Source organism: Nomascus leucogenys, chromosome 19 (genome assembly GCF_006542625.1).
Source record: "Nomascus leucogenys isolate Asia chromosome 19, Asia_NLE_v1, whole genome shotgun sequence".
Lineage (NCBI taxonomy): Eukaryota > Metazoa > Chordata > Mammalia > Primates > Hylobatidae > Nomascus > Nomascus leucogenys.
The window spans coordinates 73338782-73357950 of NC_044399.1; the positions used below are offsets into that span (position 1 = coordinate 73338782).

General features: G+C 55.3%; 1 protein-coding gene across 2 annotated transcripts in view; it reads right to left on the bottom strand.

Moving 5' to 3' along the window:
* Positions 1-7425: 7425 nt before the first annotated feature.
* The window catches only part of SPNS3 (sphingolipid transporter 3 (putative)), a 54931-nt gene continuing 43187 nt past the window's right edge, over positions 7426-19169 (bottom strand). Inside the window, exons 9-12 of one of the 2 annotated variants that reach the window (XM_030799809.1) lie at positions 17276-17341; positions 9269-9367; positions 9012-9183; positions 7426-7803 (exon numbers count right to left, since the gene is read on the bottom strand). In XM_030799809.1, the coding sequence (XP_030655669.1) occupies positions 7715-7803; positions 9012-9183; positions 9269-9367; positions 17276-17341 (426 nt within the window). In that variant the 3' untranslated portion in view covers positions 7426-7714. The remainder of the gene's footprint in view (positions 7804-9011; positions 9184-9268; positions 9368-17275; positions 17342-19169) is intronic. The other variant, XM_030799810.1, reaches the window with a different exon arrangement.

Genomic DNA, 19169 nt, shown 5'->3' on the forward strand with positions numbered 1-19169 from the left:
GGTGGCTCACGCCTGTAATCCCAACACTTTGGGAGTCCAAGGCGGGCAGATCATTTGAGGTCAAGAATTCAAGATCAGCCTAGCCAACGTGGAGAAACCCCATCTCTAGTAAAAATACAAAAATTAGCTGGGTGTGGTGGCATGCGCCTGTAATCCCAGCTACTTGGGAGGAGAATTGCTTGAACCCAGGAGGCGGAGGTTGTAGTGAGCCGAGATCACACCACTGTACTCCAGCCTGGGTGACAGAGTGAGACTCTGTCTCACAATAACAACAACAACAACAAAAACAGCCAAGACAGAGAGGAGCAAAGACAGAGAAACGGAGACTTTCATATTCCAGCCTGGGCGACAGAGCAAGACTCCGTCTCAGGGAGAAAAAAATAATAGTAAATTAAAAAATAAAAAAATATATAAAAAAAGAAGAGTCTTCCTCCCCTGAGGATCCACACCTCAGCTTCCCAAAAGGCTGGGACTGTAAGCCTGCACCACCATACCCAGCATTTTTTTTTTTTTTTTTTTTTTTTTAGGAAAAATGTCTCACTATGTTGACCAGGCTGGTCTCAAACTCTGGGGCTCAAGTGATCCTCCCACCTCAGCCTACCAAAATGCTGGGGTTAGAGGTGTGAGCACCATGTGCAGCTGTGGCCTCAGCTTTCAATGATCATCCATGTGACTGTGACACCCCAACCTCCATCTCTAGACAGGGCCTCATCTCCAAACACGAGATCCATACGCAGCCTTCTACACGTGCCCCCCACCAGCTATCCCACCTGCACCTTAGGCTCAGGATCCTTCAGGAACCCAGCACAGAAACAATGACAAGTTGAAACTGAACTTGTCATCCTTCCCCCAACCTGCTCCCACTCATTTATCTTTTGTCAAAAAGCACCATCATCCACACTGTCGCCAAGCAGGAAGCCTGGGAGCCATGTGGGGACTCCTCCTCAACACCCACATCTAAGGGCTTTCAATTTCCTCTCTTGAACATCTCCCCATGTCCACATTGCCCACTGGCTTAGCTCAGGCCTCTCTGTGTCTCACCTGGACCCTTGTAAGGCTCAACATCACCTGTCCCCACATCCCGCTCCAGTTTTGTTTGTTTTGTTTCTAGAGACAGAGTCTTGCTCTGTCACCCAAGCTGGAGTGCAATGGCACAATCTTGGCTCACTGCAACCTCCGCCTCCTGGGTTCAAGCAATTCTCCTGCCTCAGCCTCCTGAGTAGCTGGGATTACAGGTGCGCACCACCATGCCTGGCTAATTTTTAATTTTTAGTAGAGATGGGGTTTCATCATGTTGGCCAGGCTGGTCTCCAACTCCTGGCCTCAAGTGATCCATCCACCTTGGCCTCCCAAAGTGCTGGGATTACAGGCGTGAGCCACCACGCCTGGCCAGCCCTCCAGTCGTTTCTCCATATTGCTTGCCAGTCACTTTCTGAATCCCACAAAGCACCTCATCACTACCTTGAGCAAAAGCTTTCTAAGGCTCTTCACTGGCTATAGGGTTAAAAATGTCTACGTTCCTGGCCGGGCACAGTGGCTCACGCCTGTAATCCCAGCACTTTGAGAGGCCAAGGTGGGCAGATCACGAGGTCAGGAGATCGAGGCCATCCTGGCTAACACGGTGAAACCAAACGTCTCTACTAAACTAAACGTCTCTACTAAAAATAAAAAAACAAAATTAGCTGGGTGTGGTGGCGGACGCCTTGTTGTCCCAGCTACTCAGGAGGCTGAGGCGGGAGAATGGCGTGAACCCAGGAGGCGGAGCTTGCAGTGAGCCAAGATCGCACCACTGCACTCCAGCCTGGGCGACAGAGCGAGACTCTGTCTCAAAAAAAAAAAAAAAAAAAAATCTACATTCCTTAATGATCTCCAAGAGCCTTCACAACCTTTCACAACCCATGACAATCTTCAGCCTCAGATCCATCTCTCAAAATTACCCTCCGCCACACTGAACATGGAGCTTCTTGAACTCACAGCTATAATACTTCCTGGAGCCTGGGGGAGGGGCAAGAATTGGGGCACTTGTCTATAGCCCCTGTCCTCCCATCAACAAAAAAGCCCTTGTCCCACTAGCACAACGATGATTCAGGACCATGGAGAGCATCCCACGTGCAACCCCTGACCCCGACCCTGACTGAGGCATGCTCTGCCTGTGCAGCCTATTCACTCTTCCCACTTGTCCTTCAGGAACCCAGCACAGAAACAGCTTCCTCCAGGAAGCCTTCCCTGGCCCACCTGAACAACCATTTCCTCCTCTGGGCTATTGAGCAACCTGTGTATCCTTCCATCACACCAACACTGTGCTGATTTTTTTCTGTGCAAGAATCTGTCCCCCGCCCTTCACCAACAGACCGTGAGCCTCGAGGGCCCATACCCTTTCTGATTCATCTCCACGAGCCAGTACAGAGGAGGTGCTCAAAGAATGTTTGTTGATTGAATGAGTAAATGACATTTAGCAGGTGCTCAGGAAATGTACATTGATTTGCATCATGTGTCTGTTGCTCTGAATGACTCAGAAACGAGATTCGTCTCCTGGTTCCTCTGGAACAGGCATTTTCTTCCTGATTGACTCCACCCTCCATTAGCTTCCACCTGCCATTTGCCTCCACCCTTTGATTAGCCTTCCCCGCAGGTCACCACCCACGGTGGGGAGGAGGCACCTCCTCTGCTCTTGCTGTTGCCAAGCTGAGGACTGGTTGGGGCCCCCGTTCCCTCCCCCAGCCTGAGCCTGCCTTTGCTCAGAACGCTTCGTCTCTGCCTCTCTCTCCTGCTCAGAACAGATGGCTCTGAGTCCCCACTAACACAGAAGTTCCTGTTCTGCCATTTGAACATTTTTAACACTTTCTACATTATAGAAGCTTCAGTCTCCTTTCATCATGGATGCAGACTATCAGAAATAAAGACTCCACTGAAGGGCATCAAGTCCAGCCTTTCTCCATCCCATGGAGAGGCTGCATCTCAGAGATGGCCAGTGGCCTGCCTGAGATATTGTAGTGGATGCTACCTTTGTTTTTTGTTTTCTGTCATCTTGTTTTCTTTCTTCTTCTTTTTTTTTTTTTTTTCCAAGAAGCAGTTTCACTCTTGTTGCCCGGGCTGGAGCACGATTTCGGCTCACTGCAACCTCCGCCTCCCAGGTTCAAGCGATTCTCCTGTTTCAGCCTCCTGAATAGCTGGGATTATAGGCACACGCCACCAAGCCCAGCTAATTTTTGTATTTTTAGTAGAGACGGGGTTTCTCCACGTTGGCCAGGCTGGTCTTGAACTCCTGACCTCTCAGGTGATTGGCCTACCTTGGCCTCCCAAAGTGCTGGGATGACAGGCATGAACCACCGCGCCCAGCCTGTCATCTTGTTTTAGTTCCTGTTTTGTTTTGTTTTGGTGCTGAGACTTCCTTTCTCTTCCTAACAGCACACTGGTCTGCTGGTCTCAATGCGGCTATAAACCAATGCATGGGTATAGGATCCAAGCTAACCCAACTGGAATCTCTTGCCCAGGGCTTTAAATCTTGAGGAGGGTGGCAAAAGAATAGCGATAAAATTCTGGAGTTCTGGCACAGACCCCAAAATAATATGGCCCAGGAACCCTGGCTCCTGAATCTCCAAACCTTCTCATCAATTCTATGAGTTCCTGATGTGCTTTCAGTGCATCCTTTGCCTAGTAAAGGTAGTCAGTCTGTTTCTGTTGCATACAACCCCACAACCCAAACTGATATGGCCACACAGGAGCACACGCGGTCACACACCTCTCTGTGTTGAGATAAAGCATGGCTCCCGGAACCTCCTGCTGCCTGCTGCCAGCTTTGTCTGTAGAGGCTGCATTAGATTAAACAACCTCTCAAGCCCACCCAGGCACAAAGGAAAGTCAAACACTTCAGGGAATGAAACAGACAGACCAATATTTGGTATTGCAGAGGAACAAGCCAGGGTTAGGATGTGGGAATCCAGACACACAGGTTCAACACCCCCAACCTTCAGGACAAAGTGGAAAAAGAGCTTTTAGGCCAGGCACAGTGGCTCACACCTGTAATTCTAGTACTTTGGGAGGCTGAGGCGGGCGGATTGCCTGAGCTCAAGAGTTCGAGACCATCCTGGCCAACATGGCAAAACCCTGTCTCTACTAAAAATACGAAAAATTAAGGCTGGGTGCGGTGGCTCATGCCTTAATCCCAGCACTTTGGGAGGCCGAGGCAGGAGCTCACCTGAGGTCAGGAGCTCGAGACCAGCCTGACCACATGGAGAAACCCCGTCTGTACTAAAAATACAAAGTTAGCCTGGCGTGGTGGATGCCTGTAATCCCAGCTACTTGGGAGGCCGAAGAAGGAGAATCGCTTGAACCTGGGAGGCAGAGGTTGCAGTGAGCTGAGATTGCACCATTGTACTCCAGCCTGGACAATAAGAGTGAAACTCCGTCTCAAAAAAAAAAAAAAAAAAAAAAAAAAAAAGCTTTACTAATACCTATTGGTATTGGTTCCAATAGCTAGCAGACCCCCATGTGGCCACACACCAACATGGTGATGCACACACAGGTACAGGCACACGCACACAGAGACACCTCCATGCCTGGATAATACCTGATAGCTGGAATGCAGCGTATGTCTGGAAAGAGCAATTAACACATAAAGAGAGTCAGGTCAGGCTTAAGGACTCATCCTGCTGAGCAGCATTTTTCCTCCTCTTGACATTCCCAACAAACAAGTCCAGAGTATTAGTGGCTGAGATTACCCAACAAGGGCCCTTTAGGCGAGGAAGATGTGTTCTGTTTACCAGACTCCACTCCAGCCTGAGTGGCTGGGTTCCCCCAGGCTGTTATCGTAACCTCGACCCACCAGGACTGGCCCCAAAAGGGCAGAAGGTGGGAGTCTGGGTTGGCTGCAGAGGAGATACTGGTCTCTGTCACTCGCCGCGTCCACCAGCCCCAGAGCTCCCAGTCTGCCCCCACCCACTTTAGACAATAGCTTTCTACAAATTCCCAGCTGGGCATCTCGTGTGGCTCAGCCTTGGGAAGTACCGCCTTGCCCTGCCCAGCAACCCAAATATCAGAATGCACTTGTATCATAAGAAACTACCCTGGATTATAGGATTAAAGCCCCAGCTCCTGGACCTGCATCTGAAGCCCCTCTGATCCCAGACAGCCTCTCTCACCTCCTCTCCCCGCTCAATGACACACGCACCCTCCTCTCTGGCCACACCACACCCCTCCATGACTCATTGCAAATCTTCTGCCCCACCCTCCCCCACTTTGTGGGTCCATCCCCTGCACCTATTATTCCCTTCGCCCCCCACCTTGTTACCAACTCCAAAGCCACTTCCTTGAAGGCTTCTGGGGCACAGAAACCCTTACTCTGCCCACAGGTGTGCCACGCTTGCCTGTCCTGCTGTGGGCTGTGAGGTCCAAGGGCAGGGCTGGAGTCTGGTTCACTGCTGGACACCCTGATGGGCACCCACTGATACCAATGCATGTTTGTAGAGTTGGCACAAACAAGGTTCTTGTTCTTCCTCTACTGGACTCTGGGTGGGGAGGTAGCGGCTGGTGGTCTTTTTTTTTTTTTTTAAGACAAAGTCTCACTGTGTCATCCAGGCTGGAGTGCAGTGGTGCCTTCTCCCTTCACGACGAACTCCACCCCCCACCCCCCGGATCAAGCGATCCTCCCACCTCAGCCTCCCAGAGCTGGGACCACAGATGCGTGCCACCACGCCCAGGTAAGTTTTTGTATTTTTGGTAAGGACGGGGTTTCGCCATGTTGCCCGGACTGGTCTTGAACTCCCGACCTCAAGCAGTACATCAGCCTCTGCCTCCCAAAGTGTTGGGATTACAGGCGTGAGCCGCTGTGCCCAGCCAAGCGTTCTGACCCTTGGGTGGCCCTCACTCGTTTTCCAGGAGCCTCAACTTGCAGGGGTCCTCCCTGGGGCTGTTGGGAGGAAGGTTCAGACCCTGGAGCTGGGCTTCTGTGGGTCTAGACCCAGCCTGTGTGAATCACATGAGGCCCAGGCTAGAAAGCCGTGTCAACACACCTCTCAAACACAGCCAGGGAGTCAGTGGCTCTCAGGGGGTCAGGGAGCCACCTAGGTCACACAGCCAGTGAATGTTGAGAGGGACCGTGGCATCCTGGCTCCTGCCCAGTTGCTGCCTCCTTCTCGGGAGAAACAAAATATCCTTACAGATATTTTACCTTGTAACTTCAAGGGCCGCCTGTTGCATGATCTCCAAGCATTGAGTCACGGTCAAGGGCCTGGCTAGCCTGCAGGGAGGGCTGGCTGTGGTGCAGGTGCGGGATGAGCTGGAGAGCCCTGCTCCTGGGGCCTGTTGCAGCCAACAGCGAGGGCTGGGGGGCCCCCCACAGAAGGCAGGGACAGAGCAAGCAAGCATCAGGGGTTGTGCAAGAGTCTCGGTCGCTGCTCTGCCCGCAGCTGCTGGGAGACAGGCACAGCCTGGCACAGCGAAGGTGGCCATCAGTGAGTGAGCAAGTGATCGCCTGGCTGGGCACCAGGGGAGGCGGAAAGAACATGAGAACAAGCCTCCCCACTGCTGCCCGCCTGGAAGCTGTCGATCTCCCACAGGGCCCGCTGAGCCCAGCTGCTCTGAACCCAGTGGCAAGCGTGGGCTCCGCAGAGCCAGCCCTCCCCACAGGCTGTGCCGGGGTCAGAGCGTGGGCCCAGGGAAGACCAGGGGTACAGAACTGGGCAGGCCAGGAGGATCCCTGCATGGCCACTCAAGTCCTCAGCAGGGTTCTGGGGCAGCTGCACCCGTGTCTGTATAGGCATGGGTGCTCCTCCGTGTGGTTCCCTGGAACTTGGAGCCACATCCCCACACCAGCGCCCAAGTGGAAACTCATCTTCAAGAGCAAGATTCAGCCCCCACATTTTGTTCAAAGGGTGGAGTTGGCCGGGCACGGTGGCTCATGCCTATAATCTCAGCACTTTGGGAGGCCAAGGCTGGCGGATCACCTGAGGTCAGGAGGTCAAGGCCAGCCTGGCCAACATGGTGAAACTCCGTCTCTACTAAAAATACAAAAATTAGCTGGGCGTGGTGGCACATGCCTGTAATCCTAGCTATTTAGGAGGCTGAGGCAGGAGAATCTCTTGAACCTGGGAGGCGGAGGTTGCAATGAGCTGAGATTGCATCACTGCACCCCAGCCTGGACAACAAGAGCGAAACTCCATCTCAAAAACAAAACAAAACAAAGCAAAACAAAACAAAGAGTGGAATCACGTAGAGGGTGTCCTGTGCTCGTGACTTTGCAGAATGTAGAAGCTGGGTCAGAGTGGGAGGTCCAGGCTGGGGACCCCTAGAGACCCATATGCCGAGCCAGCCCCTCAGCTTCCCCACTTTAGGGCAGCCCTGCATCCTTGGCCTGGACTGCCCATCCCATCCTCACCCACTTCCCCTCCAGCAGAGGCACGAGAGGCTATAAATAACAGGGCTGTCTACAGGCCCAAAATCCATGGGCTTTGTACTGGCCTCTCTTTATTCAGGGCCCAGCAGCAGCCAGGCTGGGGACCCCAGGCTGGGGCAGCCTTGAGCGGGGTGCAGGCACAGGCCTCCCACGCAGAGTGCTGACAGCTCCATTCCCAGCCCAGCCATAGGGTCCTGCTAGCTTTCCAGCCGGGAATGCAAAAGTGGCAGATGCGCCTCAGCCGGAGTCCCCGAGGACAACCAAAGAGGAACCGAGGCACTGCTACTGTGGGGACCAACAGGAGGCTTGCAGGCAGGGACCTCAGGGCTCCTCTGTGGAGGCACCAGCGCCCGAAAGCAGGCCTTGTCTCTCCAGGTTGTTGCTGTACACATCCTTGCTGTCTGGGGTCCCTGCAGGAGGAAAGATGCTCAGCCTGCCCGAAGGATGCAGAAGGTGCTTTGGGACCAGGCCTGGGCACGGGCTGTCAGGAAATCCTCTCTGTCCCAAATGCAAAATACATTCCAGATCCAACCCCTTGTCATCACCTTCAATGCCACTGCATGGTCTTAGCACCACTCTCCCCTGGAAGGGGAGTCAGCGCAGAGTTGGCTATGCCTCTTGGCCTCAGCGCTGACCCTCCTACAGTCTGTTCTCAACACAGCAGCCAGGGAGATGCTTTGACAATATCGATGAGACCACCTCGCTGCTCCTCTCCTGGAAGCCCCACACAGCTCCCATCTCACTCCGAGCGAAAGCCACCGTCTTTACAAGGACCGCCTGCTCTGGTCCGTATTCCTCACCCCTACCACTGTCCCTCTTGCTCCTGCTGCAGCCACACTGGCCTCCTTGCTGATCCTCAAACATATCAGGTGCATTCCCACGGCAGGGACTTTGCATTGGTCGTCCCCACTGCCAGGAGCGTCTTCCCCCGGGTGGCTGAACGGCTCACTCCCTCGTTTCCGCCAGATCTTTGCTCTAGTGTCGCCTGTGCAGTGGGGATCCTTGCAACCTGCACCTACCTGTCCCGTTTTTTTTTTTGAGACAGTCTCGCTGTCACCCAGGCTGGAATGTAGAGGCAAGATCTCAGCTCACTATAGCCTCCACCTCCCGGGTTCAAGCGATTCTCCTGCCTCAGCCTCCGGAGTAGCTGGGACTACAGGTATGCACCACCACACCTGGCTAATTTTTGTATTTTTAGTAGAGACAGGGCTTCACCATGTTGCCTAGGCTGGTCTTAAACTCCTACCTTGTAATCCGCCCGCCTTGGCCTCCCAAAGTACTGGGATTACAGGTGTGAGCCACCGTGCCCGGCCCCTTTCTCCTTCCTTTCCTGCTTTATATCTCTCCATAGCACTCGTCACCCTGAACATGCTACATCTTTAACTTTTTCTGTTTCTGGTCTGTCTTCACCAACTAGAGTGTCAGTTTCTACAGGGGCCTGGACTTGGCCTCATTCTTTCACTCTCCAGCATCTGCAACCTTCCCTGGTACATAGCAGGAGTGTACTAAGCATTTCTGAATGAACAAACAAACTGGCCAGGGATTCAGGAGGTGGCCAGTGCTGTCTGCTCCTAGCGTGTCCAGCCCTGAGCTGGGCCTGGTGCAAGGGGTAGGGTACCTGTGACAGGCTGCCAGGCCCGGGCCTGGTCTCTCTCCAGGTACAGCGCAGTCAGCAGGAAGCAGCCGCCCCCCAGGGCGATGACAAAGGCGCAGCACAGGAAGCTCTGTTGCAGGCTGAGGAAGCGCTGCAGGTAGGAGTCAGGGCGCCTGGCCCGAAGGACACTAGAGATCTGTGGAGGAGAAGGGGTGGATCTGCCAGGCCCACCAGGCTGGCCCCCAGACCCTCCCCACCCCAAACATGCAGACACATCTTACAAGTCCTGTGAGGTAGGGGCTGCCAGCGTCTCCCAGGATGTGGCCCACCGTGATCTGAAGTGCTTCTGCTGTCCCCCGGCACCTGGGCACCACCACAGACTGCAAAACATAGGCACAGCAGGGAGGCACCCCAAGTGAGGGCACCCTTGCCTGCTGTTCCCTACCTGCCAAGGACCTGCCTGGAGGAGTGACAGGCCATTCAGGTGAGTGGGATGGGAGGGAGTCGACAATCCCCAATGTCTAAAGTCCCACCCCAGAACATCAAGCCCATCTGAAGCTTCCCCAGTGCCCCAGGATGGGGGTGCCAAGGCCCCTGATCAGGGCCACCCCTCTTGAGAGTTTGCTCTTGAACTGGGAAGGAACCAGGCATGAATGTGACCACAGTGAATGGGGCTGGGGTGTCCCAGCTCAGGGGCCCAGAACACAGCAGCACAGGTGGGTGGGGCGAAGAGCGGGTCCATCCCAGGTGTCTGCATATGTGGGCAATTGGGCAGGGGTGGTACGGAGGGCTCAGTCCTCTCAGGAACCTCAAGGCCCCTGGGGCAGAGATCAAAGGCAGCCTTGCTAGAGAAGCCCCCACAACTCCACGGACGAGGCTGAGAACATTAAGAAGATGAACTCTGGGCCAGGCTCGGTGGCTCACACCTGTAATCCCAGCACTTTGGGAGGCCGAGGCAGGTGGATCACCTGAGGTCAGGAGGTCAAGACCAGCCTGGCAACATGGTGAAACCCTGTCTCTACTAAAAATACAAAAACTAGCCGGGCGTGATGGCACATGCCTGTAATCCCAGCTACTACTCGGGAGGCAGAGGCAGGAGAATTGCTTGAACACGGGAGGCAGAGAGTGCAGTGAGCCGAGATCGTACCATTGCAATCCAACCTGAGCAACGAGCAAAATCCCATCTCAAAAAAAAAAAAAAAAAAAAAAAAAAAACAGAACTCTGGAGTCAGACTCTCGGGTTCCGATCCAGATCCCCACTCGCTAGCTGTGTGACTTTGGGCAAGCTGCTTCACCTTTCTTCCCTCAGTCTCTCCATCCCCAAATGGGGGTAATAATCAGACCGATCTTGAGAGTTTCACTCATTATCATTATTCATCTGCTATCTGGAGGCTTTGTGTGGACATCAGACCAAAATAACGCTCTGAAACAGAATGCTCCAGGCACTTGAACTCGGCTGCGCCTTCTGCCTGGCATGCCTTCCACTCTCTGGTCCAGCTGAAGTATCTCTATTTCTCATTTAGGACTTACATTTGGGTCACCTCCTCTGTGAAGCCCTCTCGGAGTGCAGGTACCCGTCCTGAGCTCCTGCAACTCCTATGCACACCCCTAATTAATGCATGTCCCCCAGAACTGGGAGGGGCCCTTTCTCTGTCCACCGCCCCTTATTCCCTATGGTGTGTGGGCAACAAAGACCCTTAATTTCTCTTGGGGTCCCTGCAAGATACCAGGCACAGAGGGGACTAGCTGAAAGTTTGCCAACCAAATAACTCAAGTAGGTCCGTCTGGGAGACTATTCCCAGGAGAAAGTCTGCCAGAACCCAGGGCTACAGCAGGGGATGGAAGGAGGGGGGCGGGGGGGACTCAAGCAGAGACCACATGGTCACATGAACCCAATTGGACAGCCACAGGGGCGCTTACACCCTGGAGCCTTATCCCCAAGACCTAGGTGTCCATGATCTGAGGCCATGAGTTAATCAATATTAGCTGGGCACAGTGGCTCACGCCTGTAATCCCAGCACTTTGGGAGACTGAGGCGGGTGGATCACTTGAGGTCAGGAGTTCAAGATCAGCCTGGCCAACATGGCGAAACCCCAACTCTAATAAAAATACAGAAATTAGCTGGGTGTGGTGGGGGGTGCCTATAATCCCAGCTACTCAGGAGGCTGAGGCAGGAGAATCGCTTGAACCCGGGAGGTGGAGGTTCTAGTGAGCCAAGGTGGCACCACTATACTCCAGCCTGAGTGAAAGAGCAAGATCCTATCTCAAAAAATAATAATAAAATAATTGCCAACACTTGGCCGGGCGCAGTGGCTCACGCTTGTAATCCCAGCACTTTGGGAGGCCGAGGTGGGCGGATCATGAGGTCAGGAGATCGAGACCACGGTGAAACCCCGTCTCTACTAAAAATACAAAAAAATTAGCCGGGCGTGGTGGCGGGCGCCTGTAGTCCCAGCTACACGGAGAGGCTGAGGCAGGAGAATGGCGTGAACCCGGGAGGCGGAGCTTGCAGTGGGCCGAGACTGCGCCACTGCACTCCAGCCTGGGCGACAGAGCAAGACTCCGTCTCAAAAAAACAAAAAAAAACAAAACAAACAAAAAAAATTGCCAACACTTATTGAATGCTTGGTGTATACATTTTATATATCAACTTGAACAACCCATGAGAGAGATATGATGATCACTTGCATTTTACAGATGAGAAGAACCTCCACAGGGAGGGTAAGTGACTTGCCCAACATTATCCAGCCTGAAATAACAGGGCTGAGAGAGGATCCCAGGCCTTCTCTCTCTAGGATCTGGCCTTTTGACCACTCTGCTGTGATGGGCAAGGAGGAGCCGGTGTTTCCAGCAATATTTATGCATTTGTAATAGAACATTCAGAAATCTGAGAGAAAGATGAGGAGGACAAGTTCATTGCTAGCCCTGTAAACGGATGGCAGAGTAACTGGCAAAGAGACAGGGAAAGGCATTCCAGGGCTGAGAGAGGACAGTGTAAAGAGACGGGGAAAGGCATTCCAGGCAGGGGACAGTGTAAGCGACGCTGTGGGGGGAGGATCCCAGGGACACGATCTCTGGATTCCAGAATCCCAGGGGACAGATGCAGGGGGTTTGGTGGTGGGCAGGGCAGAGTGGCGGGAGTCACTGTGGTGACTGGCTTGTCCCACGGTCACTGGCACTGAGCCACCATATGCAGGTGGCAAGAGAAACCGGGCCTCTTGCCATCACCAGGATCTGTCAACAGGCCTGAGAAGGAACTGACCAACAGCTTTGCACCTTCCCCAAGGACTTCCTTCTCACCCCATAATTATGTGATTACTCACTGGTGGCTCTGGGAAGGCAGGTGAGGCTTCCTGAAGGGAGGAGCCTGAATGTCCAAAAAGGTCCACACGGAGGCTGGGGCTCCTGGGACCCCCACAGTAAGGTCCAGGTGGGCTGGCCCCTTCCTCCTCTCCCAGGAACCCCAACCTGCTGGGCCCAGCTCAGCCGCTGCTGCCAGTGGTGAGAGGGGTGGGTCTCCCCCAGCCTATTCCAAGTCCTCATTGTCTCCATGCAGCCAGCAGCCAAGGCTGGGCCCCACAGAAGCTGGAGAGCCCAGGGGGTAATTTCAGAAATAAGAGGCTTTGGGTTCCCAAAAATCCAGGCTCACTCTATTCTGAGACAAAAACACCTCTGTTTCTGGCTCTCCCTTCTTAGAAGGGCTGTTCCTTTTATAGCCCAGGGCGAAACCAGGGCCAACCAAGGGCTTGCAGAAAGTCAGAGCAGCAGCCACCAGGTGCAGACTCCCCTGGCAGCCTGCCTCCTGCACCCCCACCCAGGCCTCGCCCCCAGACGCCCCTGGGAGGGTGAGACAGGCCAGCGAGCACACAGCTACCTGGGGGGCAGAGGCTGAGCAGGGAAGCATTGAGACCTGGGGCAGGGGGAGAACGCAGAAGTGACAACTCTCGGGGGAACTGTGGGGACGTCTGCTGAGGGGTGGGAGATGAGCCTGTGGCTGGATTCCAGGACCCCAAAGGACAGGCCTGAGAAAGAGGGAATGAGCTCCTCTCCTGCTCTAGCCCCCACACTGGTTGGGATCCAGAGATCGTGCCCCTGGGATCCTCCCTCCATACCTTTGCTTACACTGTTACCTGCCTGGAGAGGGGTTGGGGTGAGCTGGCTCTGGGCCATCCTGAGTGGGGCGGGGACAGACAGCAGGGCTGGGAGGGAGCTGAAGACCCCATGAGTAGGTTTGGGGAGGCAGGGAGCTCTGCCTGGGGAGATGTGGGTTCAGGGGACACAATCTCAGTCTCCAGGGAGCAGGGCCCCTCTGCGGCCCAGCGGGGCCAAGGAGAGGCTGGCAGAGGTGGGTCTTGGCTGTGACTGAGCCAAATCATTTTCATCAACAGAAAGCCCCCCAAGAGGCAGGGGCTGCCCAAGGTATGCAGAATGAGCTCCCCATTGGAGGCGTATGTGAACAAGGGGATGGCTAGAATTTGGCAAAGCATTTATGGACTGGGGAGCTCGCAGTGCGAGACCAGCGTTCTCAAAGTGTGCTCTACGGAATGCTACAGCAGGATCACTTGGGAAGCTCATCAGAAACGCAGGTCCCTGGACCCCAGCATGGACCCGCTGTCTCAGAGGACACAGGGCCTGGAATCTGGGTTTGTCACAAGCTGCCTCAAATCTGACTCTCATGCACAATGACGTCTTCAAGCCACTGGACCAGAGAGCCCCTGAGGTCCCTTCTCCAGAGAGAACCTGGATTCTCCCCATTGTGGAGATGGCATCAAAGAGAGCAGTATCCCGGCCAGGCGCAGTGGCTCACGCCTGTAATCCCAGCACTCTGGGAGGCCGACGGGGGCGGATTATGAGGTCAAGAGATCAAGAGCATCCTGGCCAACATGGTGAACTCTGTCTCTACTAAAAATACAAAAATTAGCTGGGCGTGGTGGCGCATGCCTGTAGTCCCAGCTATTCAGGAGGCTGAGGCAGGAGAATAGCTTGAACCCAGGAGGCAGAGGCTGCAGTGAGCCGACACTGCACTCCAGCCTGGGCGACAGAGCGAGACTCCGTCTCAAAAGTAAAAGAAAAAGAGAGAGCAGTGGCCCAAGAAAGGGATGATCTGGAAGTCAGTGGGGCCCACACGCCCACTCAGAAATCTGCAGGACGCAGGTGTGAGTTCATTCTATCCTTACAGCCTGGGGTGTCATTGGTGGTTGCCACCGCTCTACCTACTGGACAGGTGAGCAAACCAAGACCCAGAGAGGTTCGGTCACTTGGCCAGGGTCACACAGCTAGTGAGGAGCCGGGCTGGGAGTGGGAGCAGATGGGCTGCTGCCGAGTCCTCAAGCCTGGCCTCTGCTGCCCTCTGCCTTCTGCCCTCTGACCCACCCACAGGCTCCAACCACCCAGACACCTGCAGTTTCCACCCATTTTCCTATCAGCCCCTCGTGGCTTTCTTGGCCGCCCAAAGCTGTTCACGTGAACGTGCCCTGCCCTTAGCTTCCTGCACCCTTGTTCTGTGGCCCCTGTTCACACACACCCTAAGGCCTCCTCCCTCCCTGGGCCTCTGCTGAAAGAGAAGCCGATCTCCTGTCTCAGGAGCAAGTGCCAGCCGGCAAAGGGGACCTTCCTCTACTTCCTGCCACAGGCCCTGTCCCCACACACTTCCTGCCCCTGCTCTGCTGGGAGGCTACTTCCTCCCCCAGCGCTGGATCCCACCCCTAGTTCACCCTCGAACAGGGCCCCCTCTCTCCTCCTGCTTGCCCCTCTCTGCTCCCTGGAGGCTGTTCTGGCCTCCACTCTTGAAAAGCAATGCCAGCTTCCCAGGATCTTCTGCCAACTCCAGCTACCATGCCCTTAGCTCCCGTCAGCTCAGCTCCTCAAGGGAATTGTCTACCCTCAGTGTCCTGCTTCCCCTCCCTCACCCTCCTCACCCTGCTCCAAGCTGGCATCTGCCCCTCCACTGCACAGAAGGGCTCCCCCACCACCTGCCTTTACAGGGAGGAAGCAGCAACATGGAGGAACCGAACTGTAGGGGCTACAAGGATTGCTCAGCTCTGATCCCCGAAGGCCGAAAGGCATCTTTGGCCACGGGGTTCCGGGAAGGTGGGAAGGCAGGGAAGGGGGCGGGAGGCTCTGGGATGGTGGTGCAGAGCGTTGGGACTGGAGGCCTCCAAGCCAAGGAAGGACCACGGGGAGCCCTGAGGTGGGCTGGCTCTTGTCCAGCCGGCTCCCTGGGCAGCTCCTCAGATGGGTAAAACTGTGCAGCTGGCCAGCCCCTAACTCCTTCGCCCCTTCCCCCACCCGCCCTTTCCAGCACACACTCTCCTCTTTAACCCCACAAACAGCCTGGCTCTGCCAGGTTAATCATTCTTACAAACACCGACGCTGGGGGACATGGGTGCAGCCTTCACATATCTGTGGGGCTGTCATGTGGAAGAGGGAGCTGCGCCGTGGGGGGCAGGCCACGGAAGCTGCGGGGGCAGGTGCAGCTCCGTTTGGACCACCTCAGAGAGAACCAGCTATGCTGGGGGGATGTTAATCTCCCTGAGTCTAAAAGTGGACAATCCCACGAATAAAACATTTGCCAATGCCTTCCCCTTTCCTGAGCGTTCCTGGAGGCCGCCTTGCTCACCCTACCGGGCAGGTGGTGATTACCCCTTTTATAGACAAGGAAACTGAGGCCCAGGGCCATGCAGCAGGTCTGCGGCTGACTCTGGGCTAGAGCCCAAGTCTCCTGTCTGGAGGGAGGAGCAGGGAAGACCTGCCAGTCCTGCAGCTGATCCACTCACCCAGGAGCCAAAGACAGGGCAGGCCTCTCCACACTCGCTGGGCCTGGGCCGTGGGGAGGGGTCAGGGGATCTGCCAGGGAGGGGCAGACATCTTGGCAGAGTGAGCACCCCGTCCACAGTAGTATTCAAGCAGGGTTTGTTGACGGATTAAACGACTATACATGCCCATAACCCTTTCAAACTCAGATTGTAGGGCACCATGATTTCTTTGGGGGATAGAAAATGAGAAAATGGAAAATTCTGGATTGCTGTGAGAATCCTAGCCAGCATTCTCTGTGCCAGGTACATGGATCTTCTCATTTCACCCTCACATCAATCCATAAGGCAGGTGCCATTATCATCCCCACTTTCCACATGGGGATACCGAGGCTCAGAGACACACAGTGACTTGCCTAAGGCCACACAGCTCTTAAGTGGCAGGACCAGGGCTGACAGCCAGGTCCGTTTTCTGAATCCAGGCTGGTGCTGCGGCATTGAATGCCCTCAGAACAGCTCTCAGCCGACTGCCAGTCTGGTCCAGTTCCCTTGTGACCGGCACCAGACTGTGCCAGGCTGCCAGGAGGCGGAAGGAAGGCTCTCGGGGGTGCTCACAGGCCCAGGGCCCTGCGTTATCTACAAAGGCACAGCCCTTCATGTGTTCAAAGTCCTTCCCTGTATGCCTCCCAGAAGGAGGCAAGGAGGCTGGACGAAGAGCATGGGGCTCAGGGAGGGGCCATGTGGGACTCTGGACACAGCAGCCATGTGGTCAAGACAGCATCAGGCCTCTTACAGGCAGGACTGATCCTTGCATGGCAGCCTGTGACACACAAGTCGGTGTGGGCTGGTGCAATGGGCCTCAGTGGCTACTGTCTTGAAGGATGGTATCCCGTCTGCATGCCCCAGAGTGGAGGCCAAGGAGCCTGCTTGCTGAGAAGCAGTGTGCCACAGAAAGAAGGAGAGAGGGGCCAGGCACGGTGGCTCACGCCTGTAATCCCAGCACTTTGGGAGGCCGAGGCGGGCAGATCACCTGAGGTCAGGAGTTCAAGACCAGCCTGGCCAATATGGTGAAACCCCATCTCTACTAAAAATACAAAATTAGCTGGGTGCGGTGGCGGGTGCCTATAGTCTCTGCTACTTGGGAGGCTGAGGCAGGAGAATCAGTTGAACCCAGGAGGCGGAGGTTGCAGTGAGCCGAGATCAGGCCATTGCACTCCAGTCTGGGCGACAAGAGTGAAACTCCGTCTCAAAAAAAAAAAAAAAAGAGGGAGGGAAGTAGCTCAGGGAATCAAAACGCTTAGGTTCCAGCCCTGGCTCCCTGCGCTGGGGCTGTGTGACTTTGGAACAGGCACCTGCCTTCTCTGAACCTCCATTTGTTCATCTGCAAAATGGGGATGATGGTCAGAGATGTTTGGGAGTGTCAGAGAGGCCTCTGGTCTAAGGTAACTGTGAATGGCTTTGGTCCCCTAATGCATGGTCTCTGACACCGCTGCCAGCTCCCCCTGCTCAGCCCCCAACCCTGACTCCCACACCTACCAGCAGGATGTCGGCAACCACTGCCCAGTTGCAGGACAGAAGCAGTTCCCCAAGGCCCAGGAACACCTGTGGACAGAGGGTGGCCTGGGTGAGGATTCCCAGACGCCAGTCACCAGCCCCACCTGTTGCTTCCCACCTGTGGAGAGGAGAGACTGGGACGCTACAGAGAAAGGCATTATTGAGACTTATTGGAGTGAGCGAGGAAGGCCTGGAACTATTTTTCCAGTTCCAGCAGCCTTGACGGTGGGTAGACAGAGCCAGGACCCATAGGCGAGCATCCAGCCCCTGGAGTCCCCAGCTGGGGCCCAGGAGGAGGCAGCTAGGCCTCCTCCCAGGCCACTTTTAAAGGTAAGAAAACAGACTTTAAGCAGGCACGGTGGCTCAAGCCTGTAATTCCAGCACTTTGGGAGGCCAAGGTGGGCGGATCACTTGAGGTCAGGAGTTCAAGACCAGCCTGGCCAACATGGTAAAACCCCATCTCTACTAAAAATACAAAAACTAGCAGGGCGTGGTGGCTCACACCTGTAGTTCCAGCTACTCAGGAGGCTGAGGCAGGAAAATAGCTTGAACCCAAGAGGCAAAGGTTGCAGGGAGCCGAGATCACACCACTGCACTCCAGCCTGAGTGACAGAGTGAGACTCCGCCTCAAAAAAAAAAAAAAAAAAGGTGAAAAAAAAAACAGACTTTAGAGGACAAAGAGTAAAAGACTGCTTGGAGGCTGCCCATCCCTCCTCTGTTTCCCCAAAAGTCCATATACACTGATAAGGCACCTACCATGTGCCAGCCAGCGTGCCCAGCCCCAGGCACCCCACCAAAGGCCCCTCCGGGCCATCCCTTCCCCTTGGAGCAGCACAGGGAGGTGGGCAAGGCCGGGTACACCCGTCATGCAGACAGTCAAACTGAGCGTGGTCAAGGACGGGGCTTGTCTAGGGTCACCAGCTGACCCTGAGTAAAGCCTGCCTGGAGTGTGAGGCTTCCGGCCCCTGCCCAGTGCCCACCCCCAGCCCTGCTCCCAGTGTCCTCTGGTTACCACAAGCCCGGAACACCCCCCCTTCACCTCGTGCCAAGGGATTACGACAATCCTCATTCCCCTCACTCAAGAAGAGTTTAATAAAGCAGCAAGAAGAAAGAGAAAGAAAAAAATGTCTCATTTCTCAAAGCTTCCAAGAGCTTATTGCAGGGGTGGAATTAGTCATTCCTGGATCACGGGGCTGTCTCCAGGGTAGCCCAGGCTCAGGCACCCAGAGACCTGATGATCAGTGGCCAGGGAGCACCCGGGACGGAGGACCTGAAGGACCGCCACCCGAACACCTGCCACGCACCAGCCCTGTCCTCTCTCGTGACCCTGTCTAACCCCTCAGGTCAGGTGCCCTGTAAGGCAGACGTCATTACACCCATTTCACAGACAAACTCAGGCCGGAGGGCACGCATCAAGCCACGTCCTGGTGAGCGCCCCCCACCCCCCGCGCCGTGATGGCCTGTGGATGGTGATGGTGAAGGGTCCACTGGGGGAAGAGGGAGGGGGGGTTCCCAGCATCCACAGTACCTGGTGAGGCTAGCACTGGGGAATCAGAGGACAGCCCGAGATGCGCAGGGGGCCTCTGGACAGAGGTGGCACCGGGGAGAGCCCTGAAGGACAGTCAGGGTCAGGACGGGCCCAGGACAGCCACAAGACCACGTCAGCCGGGGACCCACGGGGGCGGAGGCAAGGGGCTGGGATGTGTCCACCGTGCCGGGCGGGGCAGGAACGCGGCCCAGCTCTGGTGGAGGGAGAGCAGAACCAGCCAAGGAGCCCCAGCAGCCATGCGCTCTCCTGGTCTAACCCAGCCCCTGGGACTACGGTGCCTGGTCCCTGGCACCCAAACTGAGAGGGCCCTGAGGGCAGGTGGGCCTC